Here is a 27398-nt window from a genome sequence, read left to right on the forward strand (position 1 = left end):
CTCGTCCGGCGCCGATCCAGGGACAGTTGCGTCCACACCACGGTCCAGCCTGACCACCAGAAATAGCTACGTTGTGTGTGTGTGTGTGTGTGTGTGTGTGTGTGTGTGTGTGTGTGTGTGTGTGTGTGTGTGTGTGTGTGTGTGTGTGTGAGTGTGTGCTTGGCGCCTTAGAAGGTTTGAGATCTCTTTATTCATTGGAATTGTCTGTGTTTTTCCCCACGCCCGATCCCACACCATCCCGTCGAATCGCCCCGGATCCCTCTTCTTGCCGAGTCTTGTTATTTCTGGTGAAAATAAAAACAAATAAACATCATCAACTCAGTGAAAAGTGACTCGTGCCACCTTCCTCGTCCCGTTTGCGGTAGAGCGATTAGAACCGCCATGTTTGGGTTATAAATAAATAAACCGCCTCCATCGTTTCGGCTCATTCTACGTTGGCGGGACTGTTCAAGTCCCGTGGACGTCACATTGGTGTCAGGGTGTTGGATGTTCGAACCCCTCTAAATTATATTTGGTATCGGGAGAACATACCAAGATTAAAATCTCGCCACGAATTGGAATATAAAATTACTACAGAAAAGCGCGCGAGCGCGGGAAAATTTTGGCGGGATTTTTCAAATTTCAATTAATTGGCGGCAAACGGGACTTCTGCACCATGGCGGATGTGCAGATGTTTGAGGAGGAAGGCCACGTGTCTGGCAGCGAGTCGGGGGAAGAAGGGAGAGACGGGGGTGAGGTTGGAACCTCCCCCATTCCGAGCGTGGACCGTGCTTCATCGCCCGTAACGCGGCCGGCAGCGCCGGAAACCGGCACGATGACGATCTGGACAATGTTGGAACGTTTAATGAGTGCAATTACAGCACAGGGGGAAAAAATGACGACACAGGGGGCACAAATGGCAGAAATGACGGCACAAATGGAAAATCAATTCGTGACACAGAGGGCAGAAATTACAGATCAATTGGGGGTAATGGGGGTACAGTTGGGTGCACGGATTGATTTAATGAGCGATGAATTGGGGGAAAAGATGGAGAAAATGAAAACTGAGATGCAGCAGTGTGTGGATGTTAAATTGGGAGAAATACAAAGTAAATTCGAGGATAGATTGGAGGAAACAAAGGTAGAAATTACATTGGAGGGGGAAAATATACGGAAAAAATTGGTAGATAAAATTGATGCAACGAACATTCGGGTTGATAAAGTGGATGAAAGCCTGGAGCGTCATCGTGCCTGTGTGGATGCTTGTATGCAGCTGCAAGTTGAAGAGTGGGGAGAGCTGAGGAAGCAAGGGATGAATTTGGCGGAGGAGGTAAAAGGATTGGAGGCTCGTTTGGACGAACAAGATAAAATTATGAGCCAAGATGAAGTCTTGGATAAAGGCCTGGTAGAGCCGTCTTTTGTAAGTAGAGTGTCCGGGTTGGTTGAGGAGCAGCTACAAACTCGCGACGGAGCCTTGGAGGAGGTTGTGTGGGTCCAGAAGATCCTGCGGGAAGAGGTGAATCGGTCCATTCAACGTTTGGAACAGGAGGCAAAATTGACCCATGAGACCCTCACCACAAAACATCTTTGGCCACAGTGGGCTCCGAAATTGGATACGCAGCCACAAGGGTGTTTGATCCCTGGGCTGGATTCGGACAAGGGAGAAACTGAGAAGCCGGCCACCGTAAAAGTGTTCCCCCTGGTAAATTTCGACGGGTCAGGGAGCGTTGAAGCTTTTCTGACGCAATTTGAGTGCATTTCCCGACTAAACGGGTGGAATGAGCGGGAACGTACAGGGAATTTGGTGGCAACCTTGCGGGGACCAGCCGCAGATGTGTTAAACGTGATCGCGGAGGGGATGTTGACCAGCTCCCACATCTGCGAGGCGTTGAGCCGTCGGTTTGGGTTTGCAGCGAACTGTGATCTGGTGCGGGCTCAGCTCCAGCACCGAAGATTAAAGCCGGGTGAGACAGTGCAGGAGCTGGCACAGGACATTTACCAATCAGTCAGGATCACGTATCGGGACCTTACAGTGGAGGCGTGGGACAGACTGGCACGAGAGAAATTTTTAGCTGCTCTTCCGGACCCTGAGGTCCGAGCGCTAGTGGAGCTACAGGATCCACCCACCGTTCACCGAGCGGCTGAGTGCGCAGCCAGACTGGCCTCGTGGAGTCGGCCGGGTCGGGTGCCAGAGAGGCCATCGGTGACGATCCGACAGGCGGAGATCCAGGATCAGGGAGGGGGGCTGGGAGAAATTGGCATTACCCAAATGTTTCAGGAAATTTGCCAGAAACTGTCAAGTTTGATAAAGGGTAATCCGGTAGTTAGTGCGCCAAAGCGGCGGGGTCCAGCCCAGCCAATAGAGCAATTCGATTATGGCCGAGTGGGTCCGGAACCGGAAGAGACATTTCATCGATACTCACGGGGGCCTTTTATGGGGAGTTGTTTCCGGTGCGGGCGAAGAGGACACATGCAACGATATTGCCGGTACCCGGCGATGGAGGGACCCTCCAATAGACTTTTAGACTCGGAGAGGGTGAATCCTTCTGCTGAACCGCCAGGTCTATCCGAGATGCCCTTTCATAGGTCGGGTCCGGAGATCACTGTCGGGGGTCGGGGAGACTAGATTGGGCTGAGCATATACGGCCATGCTCGGCTGCTGAGATAGTGGCGAAGTGCCTCCTTTGGTTAAAAAAAAATTAATTGTGGGAAAATTGGCTTGTGTTTGTAAGTTCTGCTGGGTTTTAGAGTGACAATCGGGACAGTGGGTAATTGGTAACAAAGCGGGCACAAGTGGCTGTCCAATGGCTGGTGCGTGGATCGGGTGAGAAGTGCTGTGTGAGTTGTTTTAAGTGAAGAAGTGAAATGTATGGTGCACACATTGTTTTTTTTATTGGGCATGGTGTGGTAACAGGGAAGGTCATGGTCGGTGAAGTGTTAGAAATGCAGGTGTCACATGTAAGGCCGATGGGGTGGGGGAGTCATGTGGGTTTTGTGGGTGGGGATGATGTGCTTGTCCACAGGGATTGCTGAAGCTCACGGTGAGCGGGAATTGCGACCCCCTTCAAGGCGATTCACCACCTGGTGGCTAATTGTGACAGTGTCTGGAGGCAACTGGGAGAGGGTCTGGTTGGGCGACCAAGGCGGGTAGGACCTTGGCGACCCAGGAAGGCCAGAGGAGCCAGTGAGACCCCTTCCAGAGTGTTGTTCGGGATTAGAGCTGATGTCTACCAGGGGGGAGGGAATCAAAGGGAGCGGGGCGGAGAAACGTCCGGGTTGGACTAAAGCTTACCTGTGGGCATGGTTGCACCTGAGATGCCCCCATCATCTTGTGGTAACCCACCCCACGGCCATGACGGGATTCAGCCTGCATGATTAAAATGAGGACCATGACCTAGAAATGTGATGATGACCATGGTGTGAGTGTTGTGAAGATGTGTGAGTCCCACTCGATCCCGCACAACTTGACAGGTGCAGCAAGGGCATGATGTCCGCATAATTTTTGGGCAAGCAAATTTGAAAATTGGCTCCCCAGGTCACGCTGGGTCTATTAGCATCCACTGGGGGAGGCGGTCAAGTGTAAATATCCTGTGAATAGTGTCGTTAAGGCTTAGAGTAGGAATATAAAGTATAAGTGTTGTGTTTTTGTGGAACCTTTTGTTTCCCTTCCCCAGATCATTGGAAGAGTGCTGGGCAAGAGCGATGATCTACAAGATGGAGTGCAACTTCGCTCAGTGCTCTCATGTGCTAAAATAAAAAATAAAAAAAATTAAAAAACGAATGATTGTTTAGGCGAGGATAAGGCCATAAGGGGTTAGTACATTAAGCAGGATAGGCAAGTTAGCTGCGACTCGCTGCCCATTGCCCCTCCTACTTTATTTCGTTAGGTTAATTAGGTGTGAGTCAGTAAGTGTTAAGGCTGGTACGGTAGCGCCTGTGATATACCTTGCAGGAGCTGCGGTACCAGAGGAGGGGGGGCAGTGTTACATTTGAGGGGGGGTATGCATTCATAGGGTAATTAGGGTGTTTAATTAGGTATGCCATGCTGTTCGAGTTTACCAGGATCTCGATGTAATAAGTAGCAATTCAGTGGTGATAAGTTGTCTAGTAAATGTTCCTTTCTTCAAGGGGGAAATGATAAATGTCACATAATTAGATAGGGACACGGGATAGGGTAAGTGTGTCTGCGTAAACCCCTTTTGGTATTCTCTGAAGACTGGCTGTGACGTCACAGGACAGTGCAGCGGATGGCTCCGCCACATGATCACGATTGGCGGAAGGCGATGGCGGTGGGCCAATAAACGGCTCGATTGGGAGTGACAAGGACGAAGGATAAAAAGGTTCTGTTCGGGGTCGAAAAGGAAGAGGAAGAAGATTACAACCAAAAGATCGTGGTTTTTTTGGTGTGGAAGCTGTGGCGGCAGAGAGCGTCCTGGTTGTTGTGCTGAATCGATCGTGTTCTTGATCCTGTCTGGGAGCCTTGCCGAGCCTCGTGCCTCACTTTGGTTGGCTCTGGGGTTCTGCTGACTCGGAGTGCGGGGTCGGGCGGCGGGTGGACCTGCCTCCCTCTCCTGCTCGCGGCTTGGCATCGGAGCTGGTTCCCTGGCGGCTGTGAGCGGACTTGGGCCAAGACCAGGAGGTCGACAGCACCACGGTTTCTCCTGCCCCCCTGACGAGAGCAAGGCCAGCTCATCCGACGCCGATCCAGGGACAGTTGCGTCCACACCACGGTCCAGCCTGACCACCAGAAATAGCTACGTTTTGTGTGTGTGTGTGTGTGTGTGTGTGTGTGTGTGTGTGTGTGTGTGTGTGTGTGTGTGTGTGTGTGTGTGTGTGTGTGTGTGTGTGCTTGGCGCGTTAGAAGGTTTGAGATCTCTTTATTCATTGGAATTGTCTGTGTTTTTCCCCACGCCCGATCCCACACCATCCCATCGAATCGCCCCGGATCCCTCTTCTTGCCGAGTCTTGTTATTTCTGGTGAAAATAAAAACAAATAAACATCATCAACTCAGTGAAAAGTGACTCGTGCCACCTTCCTCGTCCCGTTTGCGGTAGAGCGATTAGAACCGCCATGTTTGGGTTATAAATAAATAAACCGCCTCCATCGTTTCGGCTCATTCTACGTTGGCGGGACTGTTCAAGTCCCGTGGACGTCACAATATATTCTCAGGTATTCAGAACAACAAACAAAATATATCCTTGTAAGCGATGTCTTAATTCATTTCATACAAAAGAACGATTAGAACAACATTCAAAATATTGTAGTAATCATAAATCAGCTGTAATTACAATGCCTAAACCTGGTGAAAAGATTTCTTTTGAAGATTATAATAAATCTATCATGCACCCATTTGTGATATACTCTGATTTTGAGTGTATCCTTAAAAAGATAAAGCCTGCTTCTCCTAATCCAAAAGAATCATATACAAATAAATATCAAAAACATATTCCTTGTGGTTTCTGTTATTATATCAAATCATCTGTTGGAGAAAAGTATAACAAACTTGAACATTATAGTGGAAAAAAAGCTTCACAAGAGTTTGTAAAACGATTAGAAAAGGATTGTATAAGACTCACTAAATTAATGAAAGAAACAAATGAACCGATGAAATTAACCAAAGAAGAAAAATTAGAATTTAGAAAGAACAATATCTGTCATATTTGTGAGGGGGAAATTAAGGAGTCTAAAGTTAGGGATCATTGTCATCTTACTGGTAAATATAGAGGTCCCGCTCATTCCTGTTGTAATCTTAATTATAAATTACCTTCTTTTATTCCAGTCTTTCTTCACAACAGCGCCAACTCTGATACACATCTATTTATAAATGAACTTTCAAAAACACCAGGGAATATTTCTGCCATAACAAACACAAGTCAAAAGTATATTTCATTTACAAAAATGATATTCACAAAACCTTTAACTCGTCTTAGGTTTCTAGATTCTTACAAGTTTATGGGAAACACCACAAGCCTACCTCGCATCAAATCTAAGCTCCACGGACTCTTTTGCAAATCTTAATTCATTCTTTCCAAAAGAGGAAATTCTCACTAAAGAGGAAATTCAGATTAAAGAGAGAATTCAAAGTAAAGAGGAAATTCGAATTAATGAGGAAATTAATGAAGAAATTCTAACTGAAGATGAAATTCTAATTATAAAGAAAATTCGAACAATGAATGAAATTCTAACTAAAGAGGAAATTCTGATTAAAGATGAAATTCTGATTAAAGAAGGAATTCTCACGAGAGAGGAAATTCAAACAAGGAATGAAATTCAAAGTAAAGAGAAAATTCTTACAAGTAAGGGAATTTATCCTTATGATTATATGGATTCATTTATGAGATTTAAAGAAGCACAACTTCCTTCAAAAGAAAGTTTCTATAATAACCTTTATGAAGAAGAGATAAGTGATAAGGAATATAAACACGCACAAGAAATATGGAAAATATTTAAGATAAAGAACCTTGGAGAATATCATGATTTATATCTAAAAACATGTTTTATTGTTCGCTGATGTGTTTGAAGCTTTTAGATCACTCTGTCATAATAAAAATTATTATGGATTAGACCCTGCCCACTATTTCACAGCTCCTGGTTTAGCTTGGAGTGCAATGTTGAAAATGACAAAACAAGATATAGATTTAATCAGTGATGTTGATATGCTTTTGATGATTGAGAAGTCCAAGAGAGGTGGAATATCACAAGTATGTTCAAAAAGATATGCTAAAGCAAATAATAAATATCTTCCAAATTATGATAGTGAAAAAGATCATAATTATTTGATGTATTTTGATGCTAATAATTTGTATGGATGGGCAATGTCTCAATCTCTGCCTTATGGTAAATTAGAGTGGGTGGAAGAAAAGGATTATGAAAAGACTTTGATGAATATTGTTATTTCTTCTCAAGAGGAATTGAATGACGAAGAAGAAGGTTATTATTTTGAAGTTGATTTGAGGTACCCGAGTGATCTTCATAATAAGCATAAAGACCTTCCTTTTGCCTGTGAGAAAGAAACCCCAAAGAAAGAATGGTTCAGTGATTATCATAAAAGTTTTAATATTAAAGGCAAATCAACAGAAAAGTTATTAACAACATTCTATGATAAAGAGGGATATGTTTTGCATCAGAGAAGCTTAAAACAGTTTTTGAGAGAAGGATTGAGAGTGGCTAAAATTCATAGAGTTTTAAAATTTAAACAAAGTCCTTGGATGAAAAAGTACATTCAATTATATACAGATATGAGAGCAAATACAAAAGTAAAATTTGAAGGGGACTTTTATAAATTAATGAATAATGCTGTATTTGGAAAGACTATGGAAAATGTTAGAAACAGGCAAAACATTAGATTCGCAACATCTTGGAAAGAAGCTTCGAGATTGATAAATAAACCAAGTTTTGAGAGAGAAGAGGTTTTTTCAGAGAACTTTTCTGCAATTCATATGAAAAAGGAAAGTATTGTAATGGATAAACCAATTTATATTGGAACAGCAGTTCTTGATTTATCAAAGATATTGATGTATGATTATTTGTATAATGACTTAAAGAAAGAGTATGGTGAAAATGTTTCATTGTTGTATATGGACACTGATAGTTTTATCCTAGATATAAAAACTGATGATGTTTATAAAGATATGAAGAAAAATATTGGAGTATATGATACAAGTAATTTCAGCAAGAAGAGTGAGTTATTTTCCAAAAAGAATGAAAAGGTTATTGGTAAGTTTAAGGATGAGTTGGGTGGAAAAGTAATGAGTGAGTTTATTGGATTGAGAGCAAAGGCATATGCTTATAAGTATGGTGATCAGATTGATAAGAGGTTAAAGGGAATAAAGAAATATGTAATAAAGAAATCAATAACTTTTAGAAATTATTATAATTGTTTGATGAATAAGAAAGAAGAATATAGGAAAATGAATACAATAAGAAGTTATAAACATAACATATATAGTGAAGAAGTAAATAAAAAGCCATTAGGAGCCTTTGATGATAAGAGATTTATTTTAGATAATGGAATAGATTGTGTTCCATATGGATATTGTATGATAGAGTGAATAGAATAGATTGTGTTTTAACGATGGGAAGATGGGTTAGGGTTTTTTAAGGGCTACCGCCGCGTTTTTTTGCAATATATAAATGGTCAAACCAAGTATTAATCAAACTAAAGAGTGGAGAATATCTCAGTCTTGGTATATAAATGGAAAACATAATGAATGTGAAAAATATCAAATAAGTCTTATTGAAAAAATAACTAAAACAAAGGTAAATAAAACAAATAAGTGAATCAATTTAAAAACTAGTAAGTTAGAGGATGTAAAGAAAAAAAATGAATATCCTTGAATGGACTGAAAACTTTGATGGTTATCAATTGAACAATGAAAAAAACAATTTACTATATCTCAAAATGATATGTGGCTCAGGAGGTGGTCAAACAAGAGCATTAAGAGAAGTTTATCATTTCGTAATGGCACAAAAGGGGTATCTTAAAAAATATAAAGATTCAAATCTTTTGTTTTTAAATATTTTAGATGGGGATTATTGTGCAAAGAAAATTAAACTATTGAAGGAATTTGAGAATGAACAAATCTTTATAGGTTCAATGAGTGAGCTAAACAATATGCATCGGTTATTTGAAAAAGAGTGTCCCGAGGCTTTGACGTTTCAGATATTTCTTTCGAATCACCTTTAACAAATCACATTACTACTTTGCTACTTGAACAAATCTTTATCTTATTGCATGGGTTATTTGAAAAAAAGTGTCCCCAGGTTAAAAGGGGAGACAAATAAATATACCTTGGGATAAAAAAGGGGGTTTATTTTTTAGGGAAAAAAATATGAATCGCTGAAAATCCCCCATTCATTTACATGGGGAAAAGTGAGCCAGAATCGGTTTATTCACCCTACTCATCATGCCTTTTATCCCCTTCCCTAAATCAGCATATTTTGCCTATTTTTAAATAAGAATGAATGAATAAGATGAAAGGTAAGTAAAATTTAAGATAAAGAATCTCTTGAAGCAAGAGTTCAGACTAGATGTAATCATTAACTCCAAATAAATTGCATTCAAAACATCCAGCAGACCATGCTGAAAGGTGCATTGTTTTAATTCAGAACGAGGGAGCATTAATTGATCTTAAGTGGTTCCTGATGACTGGACTAAAGATAGAATTATCAAGCATTTTGTGAATTATCAGAGAAAAGGTCTCAAGTGCATTGAATGCAATTGAACACAGAACTGGGAAACTTTGGTGTATGTATATGAAATGTGTAGACATAGTACGGGACTTCCTACGATCAGAACGCACGGGTGATTGGAAGCTACATGTACAGATTCTCCAAGACATGCTTCCCTACTTTGCTGCCTCAGGGCACAACTTGTATACCAAGTCAGTGTACCTGTACCTTCAGAAAATGACAAAGCTGCAGGACAGTAACACATTCGTGCATTCAAAGTTTATGGATGGCTTTCACGTTGTACGAAGGTCGGATTGCTTTTGGGCAGGGCTGTCACCTGATCTTGTGATAGAACGGGTTCTAATGAGAAGCCTTAAAACAACTGGTGGTTCGACAAGAGGACGGGGCATGACTGAAACACAACGACTGGTATGGTGCCTGTCCAGACCTGTTTGTGCCGAGGTGAACAATGCCATGCAGCAACTAACCTCAGTCACCTATTCAACTAGTGAGCAACGCAATTACTTGTCAAAAGCTCGGCAAATGAGAGATATGGATGATACAAATAAACTTATTTCCATCCTAGCTGAAAGAAATCCATTTGAAGACAGCCCCACATTGCACAATATTGTAACCGGTGTAGCAACCAGGGATGACGTCCATGTGGAACAAGCAGAGCAAGTTGGGCAGAAAATTCTGAATGAAATGGAGGGGCAACATGTTCAGCAATATGTCTTCAGGAGAAAAAATATGTCTTCTTCAAGTGATCACTCCTGAGTCGAAGTCTACAATCAGAATAAATGGAGAGAAAGTAAACATTGATCCACAACTGCTCTTTCAGAGACTGGTAATTGCAGGAACACAGGCTGAAAATCTAAAGTATGCCTTTCAATATGAACTATGCTCATTTCCACCTGCTTTGTTTGAGACTAAATATGTGCTATTGAAAGCAAACAAACCTTCTCTTGCGAAAGCTATTTGGGCTACCCTACCATAGGGGGAGCAACATTCTGTACCTCTGAACTGCCAGTATGTTCTTGATGGTGGTGCTTTACTTCACAGGATCCCATGGCAAATCAGAGAAGCCTTTCAGTCAATTTTGGACAGATACGTGACCTTTGTGAGGAAGCATTATAGAGAGGCAGTTGTTGTCTTTGGCTACACTAGCGGGCCATCCACCAAAGATGGCACTCATCAGAGACAAATTGGAAAGCGCCAAGGCTGAACAGTTCACTTTCAACCACAGATGACCCTCCAACTCAAAAAAGAAGAATTTCTATCAAATAATGAAAATAAGCAGCGATTTCTTAACTTTTTGAGCAACTCCCTTGAAGCAGCAGGTTGTGAAGTTCATCACGCCAGAGGCAACGCTGACTTGCTTATCGTGCAGACAGCAATACAAGTTGCTGCTCAGCGTGAGGTGATTCTCGTTGGAGATGACACAGATCTTCTGGTACTCCTCTGCAAAGAACTTGGGCCATGATGTCTTCTAGAGACCTGAGCCAAAACAGGGACAGACTGAAAAATTTCTGAACATCAGATGTGTACGTGAGTACCTTGGTGAGACTGTCTGTGAGAATATTCTATTTGTGCAAGGTATTCTCGGATATGACACTACTTCACGAGTGTTTGGTTTTGGGAAGGGTGTGGCTTTAAACTTGCTACAGAACAGTGAATGCTTTCAAGAGCAGGCTGTGGTTTTTAATAATTCTGCATCCAGTAAGAAGGAGATAATTCAGGCAGGACAGAAAGCTATGCTTTGTTTATACAAGACAAAGTCCAATGACAGTCTAGATTTGCTAAGATACCACAGATTCCAAGAACTAGTCACAACAAGCAAAAAGGCGGTGCACCCAAAGGTATTGGCACCAAGTTCAGGAGCAATGAAGTACCACAGTTTCTGTGTCTATCACCAAGTGCAGGAGTGGAAGGGCATGAACTTGCAGGCAGAGGACTGGGGCTGGAAAGTTATTGAAGGGAAGATGCTTCCTCTAATAACAGATTTGGATGTGGCGCCCAAAGCACTGTTAGAGGTCATAAGATGCAAATGCAAGACAGGGTGCGGAAAACGTTGTGGATGAAGAGGACTTGATCTGGAATGCACACCAGCTTGCAATGAATGCAGAGGCATCTGTGAAAATATGAAAATCGAGAACTCCGATGACAATGCAGAGGATGACACATACAATTTGACGTGAACTGCATTTTGTCATCATCAACTTACAGTGGAAGAGGACCAAATTTGGTAATATTTTTCAGACTAGGGGCGGCATCTCCCCACATTTGATGAACTCTGGATGTTAATATGATTCCCTATGAGCTCTTTGGAAATTGAAGTGATTATTGAACGAATGTGAAACAAATCTAGTCTCGGTAACCCTGTATCAGGGTCCGTGGGGGTGGAGGGGGCTGGGGGGGTTGGGGCTCCCTTAGCCACAGTCTGCTGTTTCAGTCATTCTTATTCATTAAGACTGTAAAGGGACATTATCAGAGTATCATAAGAAGCAAAGTAAATCCAGCTGTAATCATATTTGTGGTCACTATTCTTTGCAACCTAATTTCACCAGGTCCCTAATTACCAATTTCTAGGGACCCCCCAAAAATGATGTTCACCAAGTTTTTTTGCATTAGATTTTTTTATGTTATTTACCATGTTTGTCATAAGATATTACCACAGGTTTGATTTCTATTCCAATTTGTCCTAGGTCAAACCCGATTTTGACTTAGCCATTATCATTTAATGTCGTAAGTAGTTTTTCTGGAGATTTACCTTTTATATTAAATGACTGTTGGTAATCACTGAACCATTCTATTCTTGGACTTTATTTATCAGGGGCATAAAGTAGGTCTTTATGTTTGTGATGAAGTTCTTCTGGATATTTTAAATCAACCTCAAAATAATATCCAACTTCAGCTTCATCCAATTCTTTTTGAGAGGAGACAACAATGTCTTGTAAAACTTTTTCATAATGTTTTTCTTTAACCCATTTAAGTTTTCCATAAGGTAAAGATTGAGACATAGCCCACCCATACAAATTGTTTGCATCATAATACATCAGGTAAGAGTTGTCCTCATTCTTGTTATTATCAGGAAGATATGTGTTATTTGCTTTAGCATATCTCTTGGAACATACTTGAGATATTCCTCCTCTTTCAGCCTTCTCTATCACTAAAAGCATATCTATATCACTGATTAATTCCAAATTTTGTTTCGTCATTTTTAGCTCGCCTGTTCGACGAACAGAGAGCTATACTGATACCCCCGGCGTGAGCGTCAGCATCAGCGTGAGCGTGAAAATGTTAAAATTTTTGGTGCAAGTTATTTTTTCCTTTCTAATGTTTTTACCTACCACACTTTTTATACGCCCGATATATATATATATATATATATATATATATATATATATATATATATATATATATATATATATATATATATATATATATATATATATATGTGTGTGTCGGGGCGTATTATGTGATACTGATCGGTCTGTCCGTCGGTCCGTCTGTCTGTCTGTCCGTTCCTGTCCACACTCTAACTCCCAAAGTTTTCAACTTTCACATTTCATATTTGGTACATAGGTACAGACTATAGAGACGGTGTGTCGCGACATATATTCATCATCTAAAGTGGTTGCCATGGCAACCAGGATGCTGTTTTCCATCCGTTCCTGTCTGCACTCTACCTCCCAAAGTTTTCAACTTTCACGTTTCATATTTGGTACATCGGTACAGACTGTGGAGACGGTATGTCCTGACATACGTTCGTCATCTAAAGTGGTTGTCATGGCAACCAGGATGCTGTTTTCCATCCGTTCCTGTCTGCACTCTACCTCCCAAAGTTTTCAACTTTCACGTTTCATATTTGGTACATAGGTACAGACTATAGAGACGGTGTGTCGCGACATAAGTTCGTCATCTAAAGTGTTGCCATGGCAACCAGGATGCTGTTTTCCACATAGTGGCACAATTCTTTATATACCTTCTTGTTCGGGCGTATATTGTGCTCACTTGCGCTCTTGTTACTGATTACAATATACAAATACATATGTTGCTCTAAAATTATTTGGTACAGACTTTACTGCATTGCTTTATAAATAATATTAATTATTAGACGAGTCTTTTAAAAACGATAAATGTATAAGCAGGCGAGCATTGGGTGGCTTTGACACCAACTCTCTGGATATTTGAAATTTTTAATATCTGAACTTTGTTTGTCTCTTGTGGTTTTTGACCTTGTGCTAAGTTCTGACTTATTTGTGTAAATCTTTTCTTTTATTTGGATCAACATATCCGATGCTACAGCACTCTTCAAAGTCGTTTCTTTTGCCACCAAGGATGAGTACGTTTCTCCTGCATGGTCCACCAATGACTCGAACTGTGGGTTATCCTCCAGCAGATCCGACACAACCAGGTGATCGAGACATCTGCCCACCAGCAAATTCCCACGGAAAGCTCTTTGCACTGATTTTCCAGTCATCATATGCTGGACGGCATTTCCACCATAGATAACTTCCATAATGTTCCTGAGTCATGTGCCTTCCATCAGTGTGCCTGTTGCACCAAGTCAGTTCAGGAATGTGTGAAAACATTGAAGCATCAAGAGAATGCTTTTCAAGTGGCTACTCTGTGGTGCATCCATGATGATCTCTGCAGCTTTCCAATACAGGGGCATATCAAACGTAATAATGGGTGGAGCATGGTGTTTGATAGCGAGATCGCAAACGAAATTAAGCATGGACAGAATGCATGTCTTGTCCCCAGAGTACAAGTCAATCATAGGTAAGAACACAGTTGATGATTGGCCTGGGTGTTCTAGTCCTTGATGAATGATGTGCATCATTCCCTGCCACCCAGGGGTTTCCTGTTTGAAGTTTAGCCAGAGCTCCCACAGTACATCAATTGTCCTATCACAGTTGACCAATGCCGGGAGTTATTCGAACACGATGGTTTGGCGCACATGTTTAGCGAAGCGATGTTCGATGATTGGAATTTTACTTTGCACTGAAAAGTCAAGGTTGGTAATGTTTCTCCTTGGAATGACACGATCTTTCTTTCACCCTGGGGTGAGTGCTGCTATTATATGTTCCCCATTCGGTGGAAGGTCCCCCTGCCATCAAGAGTAAGGATATTGTGGTCAACATTGTTCTCGGCGAAAAGAAGTTTCCCTGTCCAGCAAATCAATGTCATCCGCAAACATATCTCGAGCAACTCAAAACGCATGACTTCTTTATAAGAAGAACTAAATCCCATTTCATGAAGAGTATCCACGAGGAATTGTGACCGATACAAATGGCGTGCCTGCACTGCAAAGCCAACTTGTAAGGGAGCTACTACTGCACGTGGTCGAACTGCCTGGACAATTGCGTGTCCTATTCCTGCAATCTTTCGTCTCGTCTCCTAACCCACGAAAAGACCATTCAACAATGTCCGCGGAGTATCAGGAACAAACGAAAGGGCAGAATCAAGCTTGAGCGACTTTGCACTTGGATACCGATTTGAAAGGGACGGCACATTGGACTTGATATCACATTTAATGAGTCGCGCCGCTGTTTCAATGATCACCTGTTTCTGTGATTCTTCATCCTTTGCTTGGGTGTTGAAATAAGATCTCAGTATCTGTGATGTCTTTTCCCTCATTGTTACTATGTCTCCTTCAGCAAAATGAACATTGTCCCCATACTGTTCTTTCAATTTTCCCTTAAGGTACTGATTTCCAAATTGTACGGAATCTGTATTTGTAAGAAATTCCTTCATTTTATCTTGTAAATGTGAAATTGTCAACTGTTCTTCATCATTATTCTCAAGGTAAGAGCAAACGTTCATGAATGCCTGCTCCCGATCTTCGTATTTGGGCCGGCCAGACTTTCTGCGCTTTGCCTCTGGGACATTGTGGAACTGTAGTGGTGTGCGAAGCCCAGACCGGAAATTACCACTGCATGAGTGATGGTAAATACAGTCCGCAGCATATAGATCACAGCAATAATATTCAATCCTGCCTTTCACAATGAAGGCCCATTCATCTGAACGACTGTCACAACACTCAAGAATGGTCTTCACAAACATATCGGTCTTTACATAACTAAAGCCTGCACCTCCTGGTGTAACCGTAGTCCCACAGAAATGGCAATCCATTTGGCTGTTGAAAGAACCGGATGATACTCTGGCACTTCTCTTTGGTGGCTCACCTTTCTTTCTGTAGTGTCCGGAGGGCCGTAGGACTCGGATAGTCGTGAGGGTTGTCAAACTCTGTTTATTGCACGTCCGAATGCACACTACTACAAACTACACACAGACGCCTCAGGCGGCGTGAACACCTATATCCCTTGCAGACACGTGACCACCAAAACTACTCCTCCACAACGCTCCCCGCATTGTGCCCTGCCCACGCATGCCAGTACACCACACTCCTCCCTCCTAAAACTATGATTATAAAATGACCATGATAATGATAAGCATAACCGGCACAGAATACCATGACATAAAAGCAAAGAGGAACAAAAGCGATAATAATCAAAAAGCATAGGCACCACCACACAGAAAGCAACCAGAGCCACAAATGGCATTAATCAGGCGGCCGTGAACCAAAACCCAGACGAGACGGCACAAAAGGAACCGTGCTTTATCTGCTACCCGTAACCCTCATGCCGTTGGTGTAATCCGGCCCATAACTCAGCCCTCTATCTCCATCACACCTTATAACGTGTCGATGTGAGAGAGTTGAATTTCAAAGTAATGGACAGGTGCTCGAGTACTGAGTTGCACAACAAACCCACAAAAACCCTGACCGCATTAAAGATATCAAGAAGCAAGTTGGGAAGCACAGCATCACTACGCAGCAGAAGCGCCCCCAGGTGGCTCATGCTCACACGCCCTCTGGCGAGGTTGCGATGACCTCCCAAGCGAACCTCCCCCGGCACCATCAAATGTCCCCGGTCGACAAGGTGGCACATCTCCCCCAGACAGAACCGAATCAGATAAACATTCCGAGCCTGCAAGCCCCGCGGCGCCAGCGCGGCCGACCTTCGCGAGACCAAAGGTTTGTGCTGCACGGCGCCAGGCCCGTCTGACCTTGGCCATATCAGGGATGGGCGGTGACGCTGAACAGCGCTGTCGGCTGGGCGCACCATCAATTCCATAACAAACCCACGCATCACATCCAGCCGAGATCTCAACGCACGTCCGAACGGCCTTGGCGAGAACAGAGGTTTGCGCTCCAGGGCGCCAGGCACGTCTGACCTTGGCAAAACCAGGGGTGGGGGTAACGCTGAACAGCGAACCAGCCCCGGCTCTGAGCCGATCTCTGAGTCCCACACCAAAACCGCGCATCCAACCCAAACGAGAAAATCATGCACGTCCACACGGACGGTCAGCGTAGCCTGGAGACATATCAGTGTTATACCACATCAAAAACATCGTCCGCTCCGACGCAACCTTCCCCTCACGTACAGCGCGTCCTCCCAGCATAATCCCCACACATGACAGGGTAGCGAACCGTGGGCTGCCCTCGCAGCTGGAGATCGGCAAGACCTCTTTATTCGCCACGATCGCCCCCAAGCTCTTCACATCACATCGATCATATCGGACATCCCATCAATTGATCCCAGCCAAACATATTATGCTCACACGCGAACTGTCGGCATTTATTTTAACAATGCTAAATCGCATCATTCGTGCAGCGAGAATCAAATACGCAACAATTAGCAATCCATGAATCACATCGTGTGTATGCCTCTTGGTTGTCGTCGCGACGTTGCGATGACTTGCTTGTCGTCGATGGTTGCGTTCCGCGAACTTCTTGAACGCGACCGGCTCGCTCCAATCCCCCGCTGAAATCGCCTGAACGACACGGGTGTGCACCGCACCACGAGCGCCGCGGGAACGCGAGAGCCCGTTTCCGCTGGCATGGCTCCCGTTGCTCCAGACCCGTATATCGTCGTCGCCGGAAGCAATGAATGGCAGCCCATGTTGCATCGCCGTGGCTCCTGCCACCAGACCCCAATCCTTGGGTCTCGAAGGAGGGACAGGTGCACCTGGAGGTACGAACCCCGAAACAGGAAACTACTCCTCTTTACGTCGAAACCCCAACCGGCCCCGCACGGGCCGTCCCAGGCCACCAGCTGCAAGGCCACCAGCTGGCGTCAACCAGTCGAGCCTGAGGCACGCCAGCCAGTTCTGGCCCAAAAGGGCGGGCCCCTCCCCTCGTACCACAAACAATGAGAGTAGGGCGCTTTGACCTCGGTAGACCACCGAGACGTCCGCCACAGCAAGTGGTGCAATCGCTTCGCCGGTGTACGTGCACAGCGACAAGGTCGTCTTGACCAGGTGAACACCGCGAAGGTCACGGGCAGCCCGCTCGCCCATGACCGACACTGCAGCCCCGGTGTCAACTTGAAACACGATCGGTGCGCCATTCACCTCGACCTCCACTGTTATTGGTCTTGTCACCTCCGGACCAATCGAAAACAGGCTCAACATTGGTTGCATTTCCTACTCCGGGCCACCGGGATCGCTATGTCCTGGCTGCAGGCCGCTCCCCAGGTCGCTGGGGTCGTCCCGCACCTCGCTATCCAAGACCTTCACGGCAGCCCCCGCCATTTGACACACACGCTTCAGATGTCCCACCTTGTGACAATGCAAACACACGGTGTTCTTATACGGGCACACCCGCCGCAGGTGCGGTCTACCACATCCCCAGAACCCCTGGGTGTCCATCTCGCTCCCCGTGCGGCCGCGCTGCGGCGCGCGCCCACGGCTCACACCGAAAGACGTGCACGTGACCTGGGGCACCTGGGTCATCGCGTGAACCCCGGGGTCACCCGACATGCCCCAGCTGGAACCCCCCATCACGTCTTGGCCGGCGATGGCGCGGACATCTGTGAGCGTCTGCTCGACAGCTGAAGCAGTCTCGACCGCTGAGTCGAATGTCACGTCGACACTCCGCATTCGCAGAATCGCCGACACCATCTTCGCATCTTGCAGCCCAGAAATAAAACGATCTCTGAGTCGAGCCGGACGCTCCTCCGCCGTGAACTTGCAAGCCACGGCCGAATGCTTCACCCGTGCCACAAAATCTGCAACGCGCTCCTCCGCACCCTTCGCAAGGTGATCAAATTGGTATCGAGCCAGTTGCAATGACTTCTCCGGCGCCATGTGGGCTTTCATCTTCCCTACCACGTCTTGAAACGACAGCCCATCGTCACTGGGCTTATCCGGTGCTACCAAATCACTTAGCAGCCGATAATGTTCCGTTGATAGCGAGGCGAGTAAGATCGATTTGCGTTTGCTCTCGTCGTCCACATCATTCGCGTGGAAATAGCACCCCAATTGTTCAGAAAACAATTCGAAGTCGTCTCCGACGAAGACGGGCACTCGTCGTGCGTCGTGCCCCGACCTTCCGCCATCCTCGGCACGTGTCGGCAAGACGTCTGACTGCAGGACTCGACCCGCACCGAAAACTGTGCGTGCGGCCGTGCGAAACTCGCGGTGCGCTTCCCTGGGCTTCACGCCAGGTGGTCGAACTCGAACCGCGCGAGCCGCGCTGATTTCCCACTCCAGCGATCCAATCGCCCCAGCCAAAGACCCCAAGTCAATACCGATGCCACCCAGGCACCCTGCACATGTCGATCCGAAACAGACTCGTCGCCAAACTGTAGTGTCTGGAGGGCCGTAGGACTCGGATAGTCGTGAGGGTTGTCGAACTCTGTTTATTGCCCGTCCGAATGCACACTACTACAGACTACACACAGACGCCTCAGGCGGCGCAAACAGCTATATCCCTTGCAGACACGTGACCACCAAAACCACTCCTCCACGCCTCCACAACGCTCCCCGCATTGTGCCCTGCCCACGCATGCCGGTACACCACACTTTCCTTTTTGGCTTTCAATGTCTTTTGGATTGATGTATGGCTTTCGACATTTTGAGTGTACTTTTTCACCAGCTGAAACGGCTACGTCATCCCCTCTTTGCACACTCACACTTGATTCCATCCGCTCCCTTCTGACGAACTTCAACCACATCAGAAGCATCTCTGAAGTCTTCATGGCAGATGGGGCAAGTGTCTTGGTTTACGATGCAAGCACTCATGGTCAGGCCTGAAAATATTCAAAACAGAAGGTCATTAATAAATAATCAATAAATAAATAATGTTAATAAATAGTCACACAAAGCAAATTGAATCTTGGATTTCACAATTACATAATCATGTCACTGAAATTTGAACATGCCAAATGGATTCCTAGGCCCCAAAAACATGGGGTTAGATACCAAAATTACTTGTCTAGGATGAATAATGAAGGAGTTTGGGTATTTTAAGGATTTTGGTGGCCATCTTGGACGCCATCTTTAAAATTAGACCTTTCCAGTGGTCACACTGTGATAGACTTTCTATATGTTATTAAGCACACCTGATACTACAATAAACCTTTTGTGGCAATTTTTTGGGGGTCAAACTATATTTTCAGCTGGGAACAGTGAAAAGCAGAATTGGATGAAAATAAGGCAAAACATACCCGTATCGGTATAACTATTCGCCTTAGTGTTTGTCTCGGCAACAACACTATGACTGTTCATGTTAACGTGTGGCTCAGCATCAAACTCTTCTGATGCATCAACATTTTGTCATGTTGTGTGTTACTGTTTGTGCCACGAGTAATTTGGTAATTACTAATTCGATTTCTTATTCACTGTATTTTTCGTAGAAAAAAAAAACCTTGAAAAATGAAAAAATGAAAAAAATACCGTGAAGTAAAAAAAACCTGGGAAATCTTTAATAACAAATTGCTGGAGACCCGTGAATAGCTTCAGTTTGATATTCGTGTTCGTCTCATGTACTGCATGGTACGTTATAGTCGGGAGCCAACTGTTAATATGATTTGAAGAAGGATGCAGCCAATCACATCACTCCATGTAAATACAGCGATATCTACCCTGGCTGAGAAGAACATATCCACGCACTTGGGTTCCGTTTCGCTTTGTTACTCACGTTTAAATATGGGATTTTTGGTTCACGGGCGCCACCAGTGACCACTATTTTCGTTGTGTCTGTGTGTTGGGTGGTCGCTAGACCAGCCTTAGGCCTAAGCCACATTTGCTCTACGGCAAAGGAGTCACGGCGAGGATACGGCGGCCGTACCGTTCCTGTCTGCACTCAACCTCCCAAAGTTTTCAACTTTCACGTTTCATATTTAGTACATGGGTGGAGTTTTGACAGTACCCCCTGAATTGACAGAAACGTGCGGTGGCTGCAGAGTTTCTGAGGTTGCCTCAGGGTGGCCCTACGCCGTATGGCTATCTTTTACAGGCCGTAGGGGTTGCCATGGAATTATAGCGCGGAGTTATAACTTTTTTCATTTCTACGTTGGCCGTAGCAATTCGACAAGACGAAAAAAAAGAACCGGTAAAAAATAATAATAATAATAATAAGTAAATAAATAACCCACTTGTTACCATCCGTCTGGCTGCACGTTCGCCTTAGGGCCCCCGTGCGGTCGCCCTGTGGTCGCCTTGTGGACACCTTGCGTCTGCCTTGAAAATTCTATGGCCGCCACAGGGACGCCCTAAGGTCACCGTGCGACATCAAATCAAAGACCGTACGGCACCCCCACGTTTTTGGTCTCAACAATTTATAAATACGCCGTGCGGCTCCCCGAAAAATAAAAACATATGTGATTGCTACATTGTGTGACCGTGGAAATACTGTGGCCGCCCTATAATTGCTAGTGGCCGTAGATTTTGTAGACCCTACAGCCGCCGTGCCAAATGTGACTTAGGCCTTAGTCTCAGGTTTTTCCATCTGTCTGTATGTCTGTCTGTTTGTTTGTATGTAATGGACAGCTCTGGAGGCCAGAGGAGTCGACCGATTTTGATGAAACTTGACTGGTAGGTTCATACCAGGATCTAGTTGTATGCTTTTGAGCACCGTTGTGATGGACGGCACTGTTGCCTCACAACGGGACTTTGAAATTTTTGAAAAAATCCTAACAATATTTTTTTGTCCGAAAATCAAAAATCGTCTTCCGCGCTTTTATGCGCACTATAATCAACCTCTGTCAAAAATTTTCAGCCCGATCCGTCAAAAACGGTATGACTAGTATGCAATTATATAGCGACCACCCATGTCACCTGCTGGCTTGTCTGTCTGTCTGTCTGTCTGTCTGTCTGTCTGTTTGTGACTCTCTCCAGAGCATAGCTCCGTGACGTTTGATGCGATCTTAATGAAACTTGGACACAAGCTAGATATCATGGTCTAGTTGTGTCTTTTTGTATGAGGAGTGTCCCATGCCCCTTGTGGGCAGAGCCACGCCAACTTGAACTTTTTTTCTCGATTTTTTTCTCACAATTTCATTTCCTAGAAGCTGTGCGTAATGTCCATAAGTACAACATATAAAAAAATCCGATTTGATTTGGTCATTTTTGACGGAAGAGATAGGTTTTTACGGTCGGGCTTCCTCAAAAGCTTCCACGATACAGGTAAAACAAGCATCAATGGAATGGACAAAATGGATACAGTAGGAAACTCCAAGAAAGGAAAACTGCCACTTGTCGAGTATGTATTGCACAAACTGATTGGTACTGGAACACACCCCACCCCCAGGCTTATCCTTTGTACACATTTACAGATCATTTTAAATAACAACTTACACATAAACACTCGTATTTAATTATTATGTTCCATATTCCATTTATGATATTTATAATAATTTTACACTCAGCTCCAGTCTGGAGAGTGCAATGAAAAGGTCAAAGTTTAACTTTCTTTAAAATTCGGGGAGGAGAGTTCATAAAACCAGATTTTCATGTAAAAAGGTAAAAGAAGCTGAAAATAATCTCTCTAAATGATGAAGGAAAGGACATGACAAGTGACGTCTTTGTTTAATCGACCTGAACAAGTCCACACCCTTAACGTGACGTCACTGTGACGGGGAGCCAATCAGCTGTGAGGATGAGACAACGGAAGTTCAGTGGAACCCCTCCCGGTGTCACACCTGTTTAAGATCTCACGGTTCATCCCCGAACAGATCCCCTCCCGGTGTCACACCTGTTTAAGATCTCACGGTTCATCCCCAACAGATCCCCGCACGGTGAAGCCATGGAGAAGCTGGTGGAAGCAAACTCGGCATTCGCTCTTGATATGTTTCATCGACTGAAGAAGGAACATCCGACGGGAAACATCTTCTTCTCTCCGCTCAGCGTCTCGGCCGCTCTTGGGATGCTCTCACTGGGTGCATGCACAAACACAGCCGGGCAGATGGCAAAGGTGAGTGGATGGTAGATCCATGTGGGGGTCGAAATGGGGTAGTGGGGGTCGTGTAATAGGGGTCGTGTTGTGGGGGTCGTGTAGTGGGGCTCGGGTTGTGGGGGTCGTGTAGTGGGGCTCGGGTTGTGGGGGTCGTGTAGTGGGGCTCGGGTAGTGGGGGTCGGGTAATCGTGGTCTGGTAGTGGGGGTCGGGTAGTAGGGGTCGGGTAGTGGGGGTCGGGTAGTTGGGTTTGAGTAGTAGGGGTTGGGTAGTAGGGTTCGTCCTTTACCAGTGACAGAAGAACTTCCACGTTTCCTGCTCCTTTTCCGGAGATTCATTCCGAGGGAACAATGAACATACCTCCATCAACTTGTGGAGTTGATCAGCAGCTAAGATTCACATCTTGTATCTCGGGAGGTTATTGTCATGCTTTCTTTGTTTCCAAATAACGAAACATCACACACACACACACACACACACACACACACACACACACACACACACACACACACACACACACACACACACACACACACACACACACACACACACACACACACACCCCTCTCTCTTGATTCATGAGATCAAGTAAGTCACAGGATCAAGTTTCCTGCTCCTATCCTAACGATTGGGAACCTATAATTGAAAGTTAATTTATTCAGTTACTACGTTACTGACATGTTTAACAGAACTTCAAACCTCACACAAACCAAGTCACCAGAACTGAGAATGTACCAATTCCTCCAAGCACACACCTTCACCCAAACATTTCCTAACATTGAAACAGCTCTTGGGGTATCGCTGTGATTCTATCTGATGGTATCGAATCTCAGTATGGAGGGTGAGGGTGAGCGGTCCTTCTCAAAACTAAAACCTATCAAGGATGACTTCAGAACCGATCGAGTTAATGGTCTTATCATGAGCATCGAGTGAAGTACCGAGAGGACTTGACTTGTCAAAAAACCTGCAGCACGAGATTCGCTGAAAAACAGTCGATGCACAGGTAAAGGTAGATGTGATGTTGCACATGCAGTGGTTTGTGTGGACAACTTGACAGCCTGCACCTTGGAATGTAAATCACAGATGATGGTCTTAAAAATACAATGATTGTCTTGCTGTCATTGTCCACTTAGTTTAAAAATGTAAAGATTTTTTTTCATTAAAGTCTTCTTGTTTATTGTTTGTACCTGGAATTTCATTTTTATAAACATGATAAGACACAAATTGAGCATCATCAGTGTCGATAAGAACATCCTGAGATCGAGACCTGACTCGTGTATAATTAACATAGTACATTGTGCTTTAGCTCACCGACATCCATTACCATGGGATTGGGAGTAGGAGGGTCCCATGGTTGGGTTACAGCCCGGGCCCAACACACCCATAATTAATCCATCCCTGAATGGTGAGTAATCCACCGTGGAGAGAAGGGAAGCTGACGTTTCGAGCCTTACCCTTCGTCGGAGCTCCGCTCTTCTTCTCTCCACGATGGATCAATCACCATTTGAGGCATTTTATTTCCTCCTTCTTTTGACTTGTTTTTCTGCCCACGCACATCACTAATTTTGTGTTGAGATGAGCGATTACATTCTTTCTTACAGGATTTTCTTTTTTAAATTTATTATTTAGTTTTTACTTTCCCTCACAGATACACACCTGCTTTATCCAACTCCCTTCCCAAACTCTTATCCTTAATTGTCTTTTCAAAATCGACCCTATTATGTTTTATTCAAATTTCATTTAATTTCTTTTTTTTGTAACTTAGCACACGGCCTCTCCCAGCCTGTGTCGCTAAAAACATTACGCGCTAGCTCCAAGGTGATCGTGAGTTTGTTCCAGGTGGTGTCCTGTTGTTCCTGCGGTCTATGGTGTAAAGGCATATGCAAGACATTTCCCTCCTGCTAGTAATCCCATCCAAGACTAAGCAAGTTTTCTATTTGAAGTATTTTTCCCCTCTTAAATTACCAATGATGTAAAAATTTTGCATAAATAGCCACTCGAGGAATACTGTACTTGCATTAACGTATAACAAAGAAGAAAGCAATTAAATACAGCTGAACATGTTCCTCCGCACAGACCTTTATCATTGCCTTTGTAGCCTTTACTTATAGGTATGGCACCACTTGTAACACACATACTGAACCAACAAATGTGCTCACATGACTAAAGTTGTCCCTTTTGATATCCAGGTACTGCACTTTGAAGACCAGAGTGGTGATGCACTGCACAAGAGATATCTACAACTGCACGATGCCGTGAATACTGGACATGCAAACTATGCTCTACACATGGCCAATCGCCTGTATGGACAAGAGGGCTTCACTTTCCAAAAGGTATGACAGTAGAGGGCATGCAATGTCTGTATGGACACAAGGTCTTCACTTTCCAAGAGAGACGACAGTAGAGGGCGTGCCATGTCTCCAGGTATGTTAGAGGGAATAGTGATCGTAAAGTTATTGAGAGGGCTTTCTCCTCGTCCTCATTTATCTCCTAAATAACTTCCTACATTATCACAAGACTTCATTTATCAATTACCCTAAGGACCACCACTAAGCTTTTACATAATAGAACAGTTGTGGTTATAATGGCAATGAATGATTATCTGAACATTTGTGACTGAATAAAGCAAGAAATTCGGCCGATGTTGACTGCAAGTAACATGCATTGGGCAATGCCAGCAATCAGACCAGCAATGTATAATTAAGGATAATGTGCACCATTTTAGTCCAGGTTGTGAAATCTAAGTGGCTCAAGTTAATTCATGCCTTTCGCAATGATTCTTGGCAATTTTCACTCGATAAACTACAGATTGTCATGATTCACAAAGTTGTTCCTCATTATGAACCATATACTGTTCTTGGCACCTGCAGGACTTCTTGGAAACCACTCTCAAGCTTTACCGGGCAGAGCTGGCACCTGTGGACTTTGCCAAAGCATCGGAGGATTCCCGACTGAAGATCAACAACTGGGTTGAAGAGCAGACAGCTGGTACGAAATCAAGAATTTCTGGGGGGGGGGGGTGGGGGTGGGGTTACAAATGGTCCTTTCAGCGAGAAGTAGTGAGAGATGCCAAAGAATGTCTCTCCTTTCGGAGAGATATAGTTTGGCTTATGTTGACCTTTTGACCTCCAAAACAAAAGGCTTCTTGCTTCTAACGAACACTATCATGCGGTGAAGTTTTGTGAAGATTGGTTTGAAATTGTGATATGAAGGTGATAAACTTCGATTTTCACAAGTAATAAATAAATGAACATGCACATTAAAAAAAGATCATTGCAGTAAACTTCTGTTAAAAGGTTATTGCAGTAATGCCAGGCTGGAATTTCATAGTCATGTACAAGATGGTTGTTATGAAGGATGAGAGTCCGATTTACTTCCTGTAGCTTGATTTCAAATGACTGAAGTCTTCCATCACGCTGTAGATTGATACTCATCACATTTTGTTCCTGTAACTTAAAATTACTAAATTTGAATTGTGCAACACCAGCTTACCGACAACAACCTTTGTTTAAAGGTCCCCTGACATGCAAAATAAACTTGATATATATATATATGTATATATATATATATATATATATATATATATATATATATATATATATATTAACTTGACCTTCCTCATGAAGAAATTGCCCATGTTTTAAAAAAAAAAAAAATCAAAAATGGGATAATTAGAGCAATATTTCGATCATTTCTGGAGATATTCACAACTTGCTATGCCCTGCCCCTAAAAAAATGGACTTCAGCAAATCGCAGCGTGACGTCACATACAGTAACTCACACAGAGTGGATTGACTCGAGATCTCGAGAGTCTCGACCAGCGTTTCTCAACCTTTTTACCCTTGTGGAACCCTTGAAATAGTTTTCATGTCTCAGGGAACCCCTGCATAAAAATTATTATATACCATTGTTAATATCTAGCTCTTTTATATTTTTATCGTAGTTCACGTGGTAAATATAATATTTTTTTTTCGGATACCTGGTTTAAGGGAAAAATGACCCCCTTTTTGTCAAATTTATTGGCAATGAAAAAAAAAAACATACTTCTCGTTTATGAGACCTCACACCGAGGTTTTAATTCACACAAAAATAACTTTTTTAAATTAAAAAAAAAACACCTCATGTAACTTGATCAACAAAACTTAAACAAATAAGGCTGAAGCAATAAAGGTAAACAGAAGAACTAACCTTGAGAGAGAGAGAGAGACTTCGCGCTAGGAAGCACAGAGAAGATAGATGAACACCATGCATGCGTCCCATACTTGAGTCAGTCACTCAATGATACACGAATCCGCCGCGTACAGGACGTCCACTAACCAGTGAGGGCAGTTTCACACTGGCGCCATATAGACATCGTTAAATACATTCCCTATGGTTGTTATAATTTTAAATAATACAAGAGGTTGAAGCCTCTATTATAATAACCAAGGAGTTTCCAACAATATGCCGTACGTGTATAGTAAAATTATGAATATTATATCAAACAAAAACTACTCAAAAATACATTAGCCTATTTATTACTTTTTCTCGCAGAACCCCTGGCGACCTCTTGTGGAACCCTAGGGTTCCGGGGAACCCCGGTTGAGAAACACTGGTCTTGACTAGTCCGATAAATCCGTTGTCTGTCCGACTCGGCTGATAAATCTGACGTGCTGTAGCTTTTATTTATTATTCTCTTTTTTTCATTGTTTTCTACTGGTGGGCAGTTCCATAAATTTGTCAACCAGGAAGTCAATATTTCAAAATGAAATTATCAGCACAAATTATATATCATTTTGAAGGGAATTGTACAAGCTGTTCAAAAATTATAAATGCACTTTTTTTGAAAAAATCTGCACACTTCACAGAAATTTTAATTGAACTTATGAAGTCAGAAAATTCATTTTTTCTGTGTACATCCGAACACATGGTATTTTTTAAAATTATTCCAAGGTCATTGTTACTTGTTTTCTACTAAACACTTGTCATATCATGGCCAAATAAAAGTTTCATATTGTCAATCT

The 27398-nt window shown here is 43.6% G+C and overlaps 1 protein-coding gene across 2 annotated transcripts in view; it reads left to right on the forward strand.

Annotated features, from left to right (window-relative positions):
* LOC147021423 (leukocyte elastase inhibitor-like) overlaps window positions 1-27398 on the forward strand; it is a 92773-nt gene that overhangs the window by 57644 nt on the left and 7731 nt on the right. Inside the window, exons 1-3 of one of the 2 annotated variants that reach the window (XM_085891344.1) lie at window positions 22191-22415; window positions 24585-24728; window positions 25266-25383. In XM_085891344.1, coding sequence (XP_085747470.1) covers window positions 22248-22415; window positions 24585-24728; window positions 25266-25383 — 430 coding nt within the window. In that variant the 5' untranslated portion in view covers window positions 22191-22247. Of the gene's footprint in view, window positions 1-22190; window positions 22416-24584; window positions 24729-25265; window positions 25384-27398 lie in introns of those variants that run through there. The other variant, XM_085891345.1, reaches the window with a different exon arrangement.

The sequence above is a fragment of the Eptatretus burgeri genome, chromosome 8, assembly GCF_056783735.1.
Source record: "Eptatretus burgeri isolate ZD-2024b chromosome 8, Ebu_testis_v1, whole genome shotgun sequence".
Taxonomy (NCBI): domain Eukaryota; kingdom Metazoa; phylum Chordata; class Myxini; order Myxiniformes; family Myxinidae; genus Eptatretus; species Eptatretus burgeri.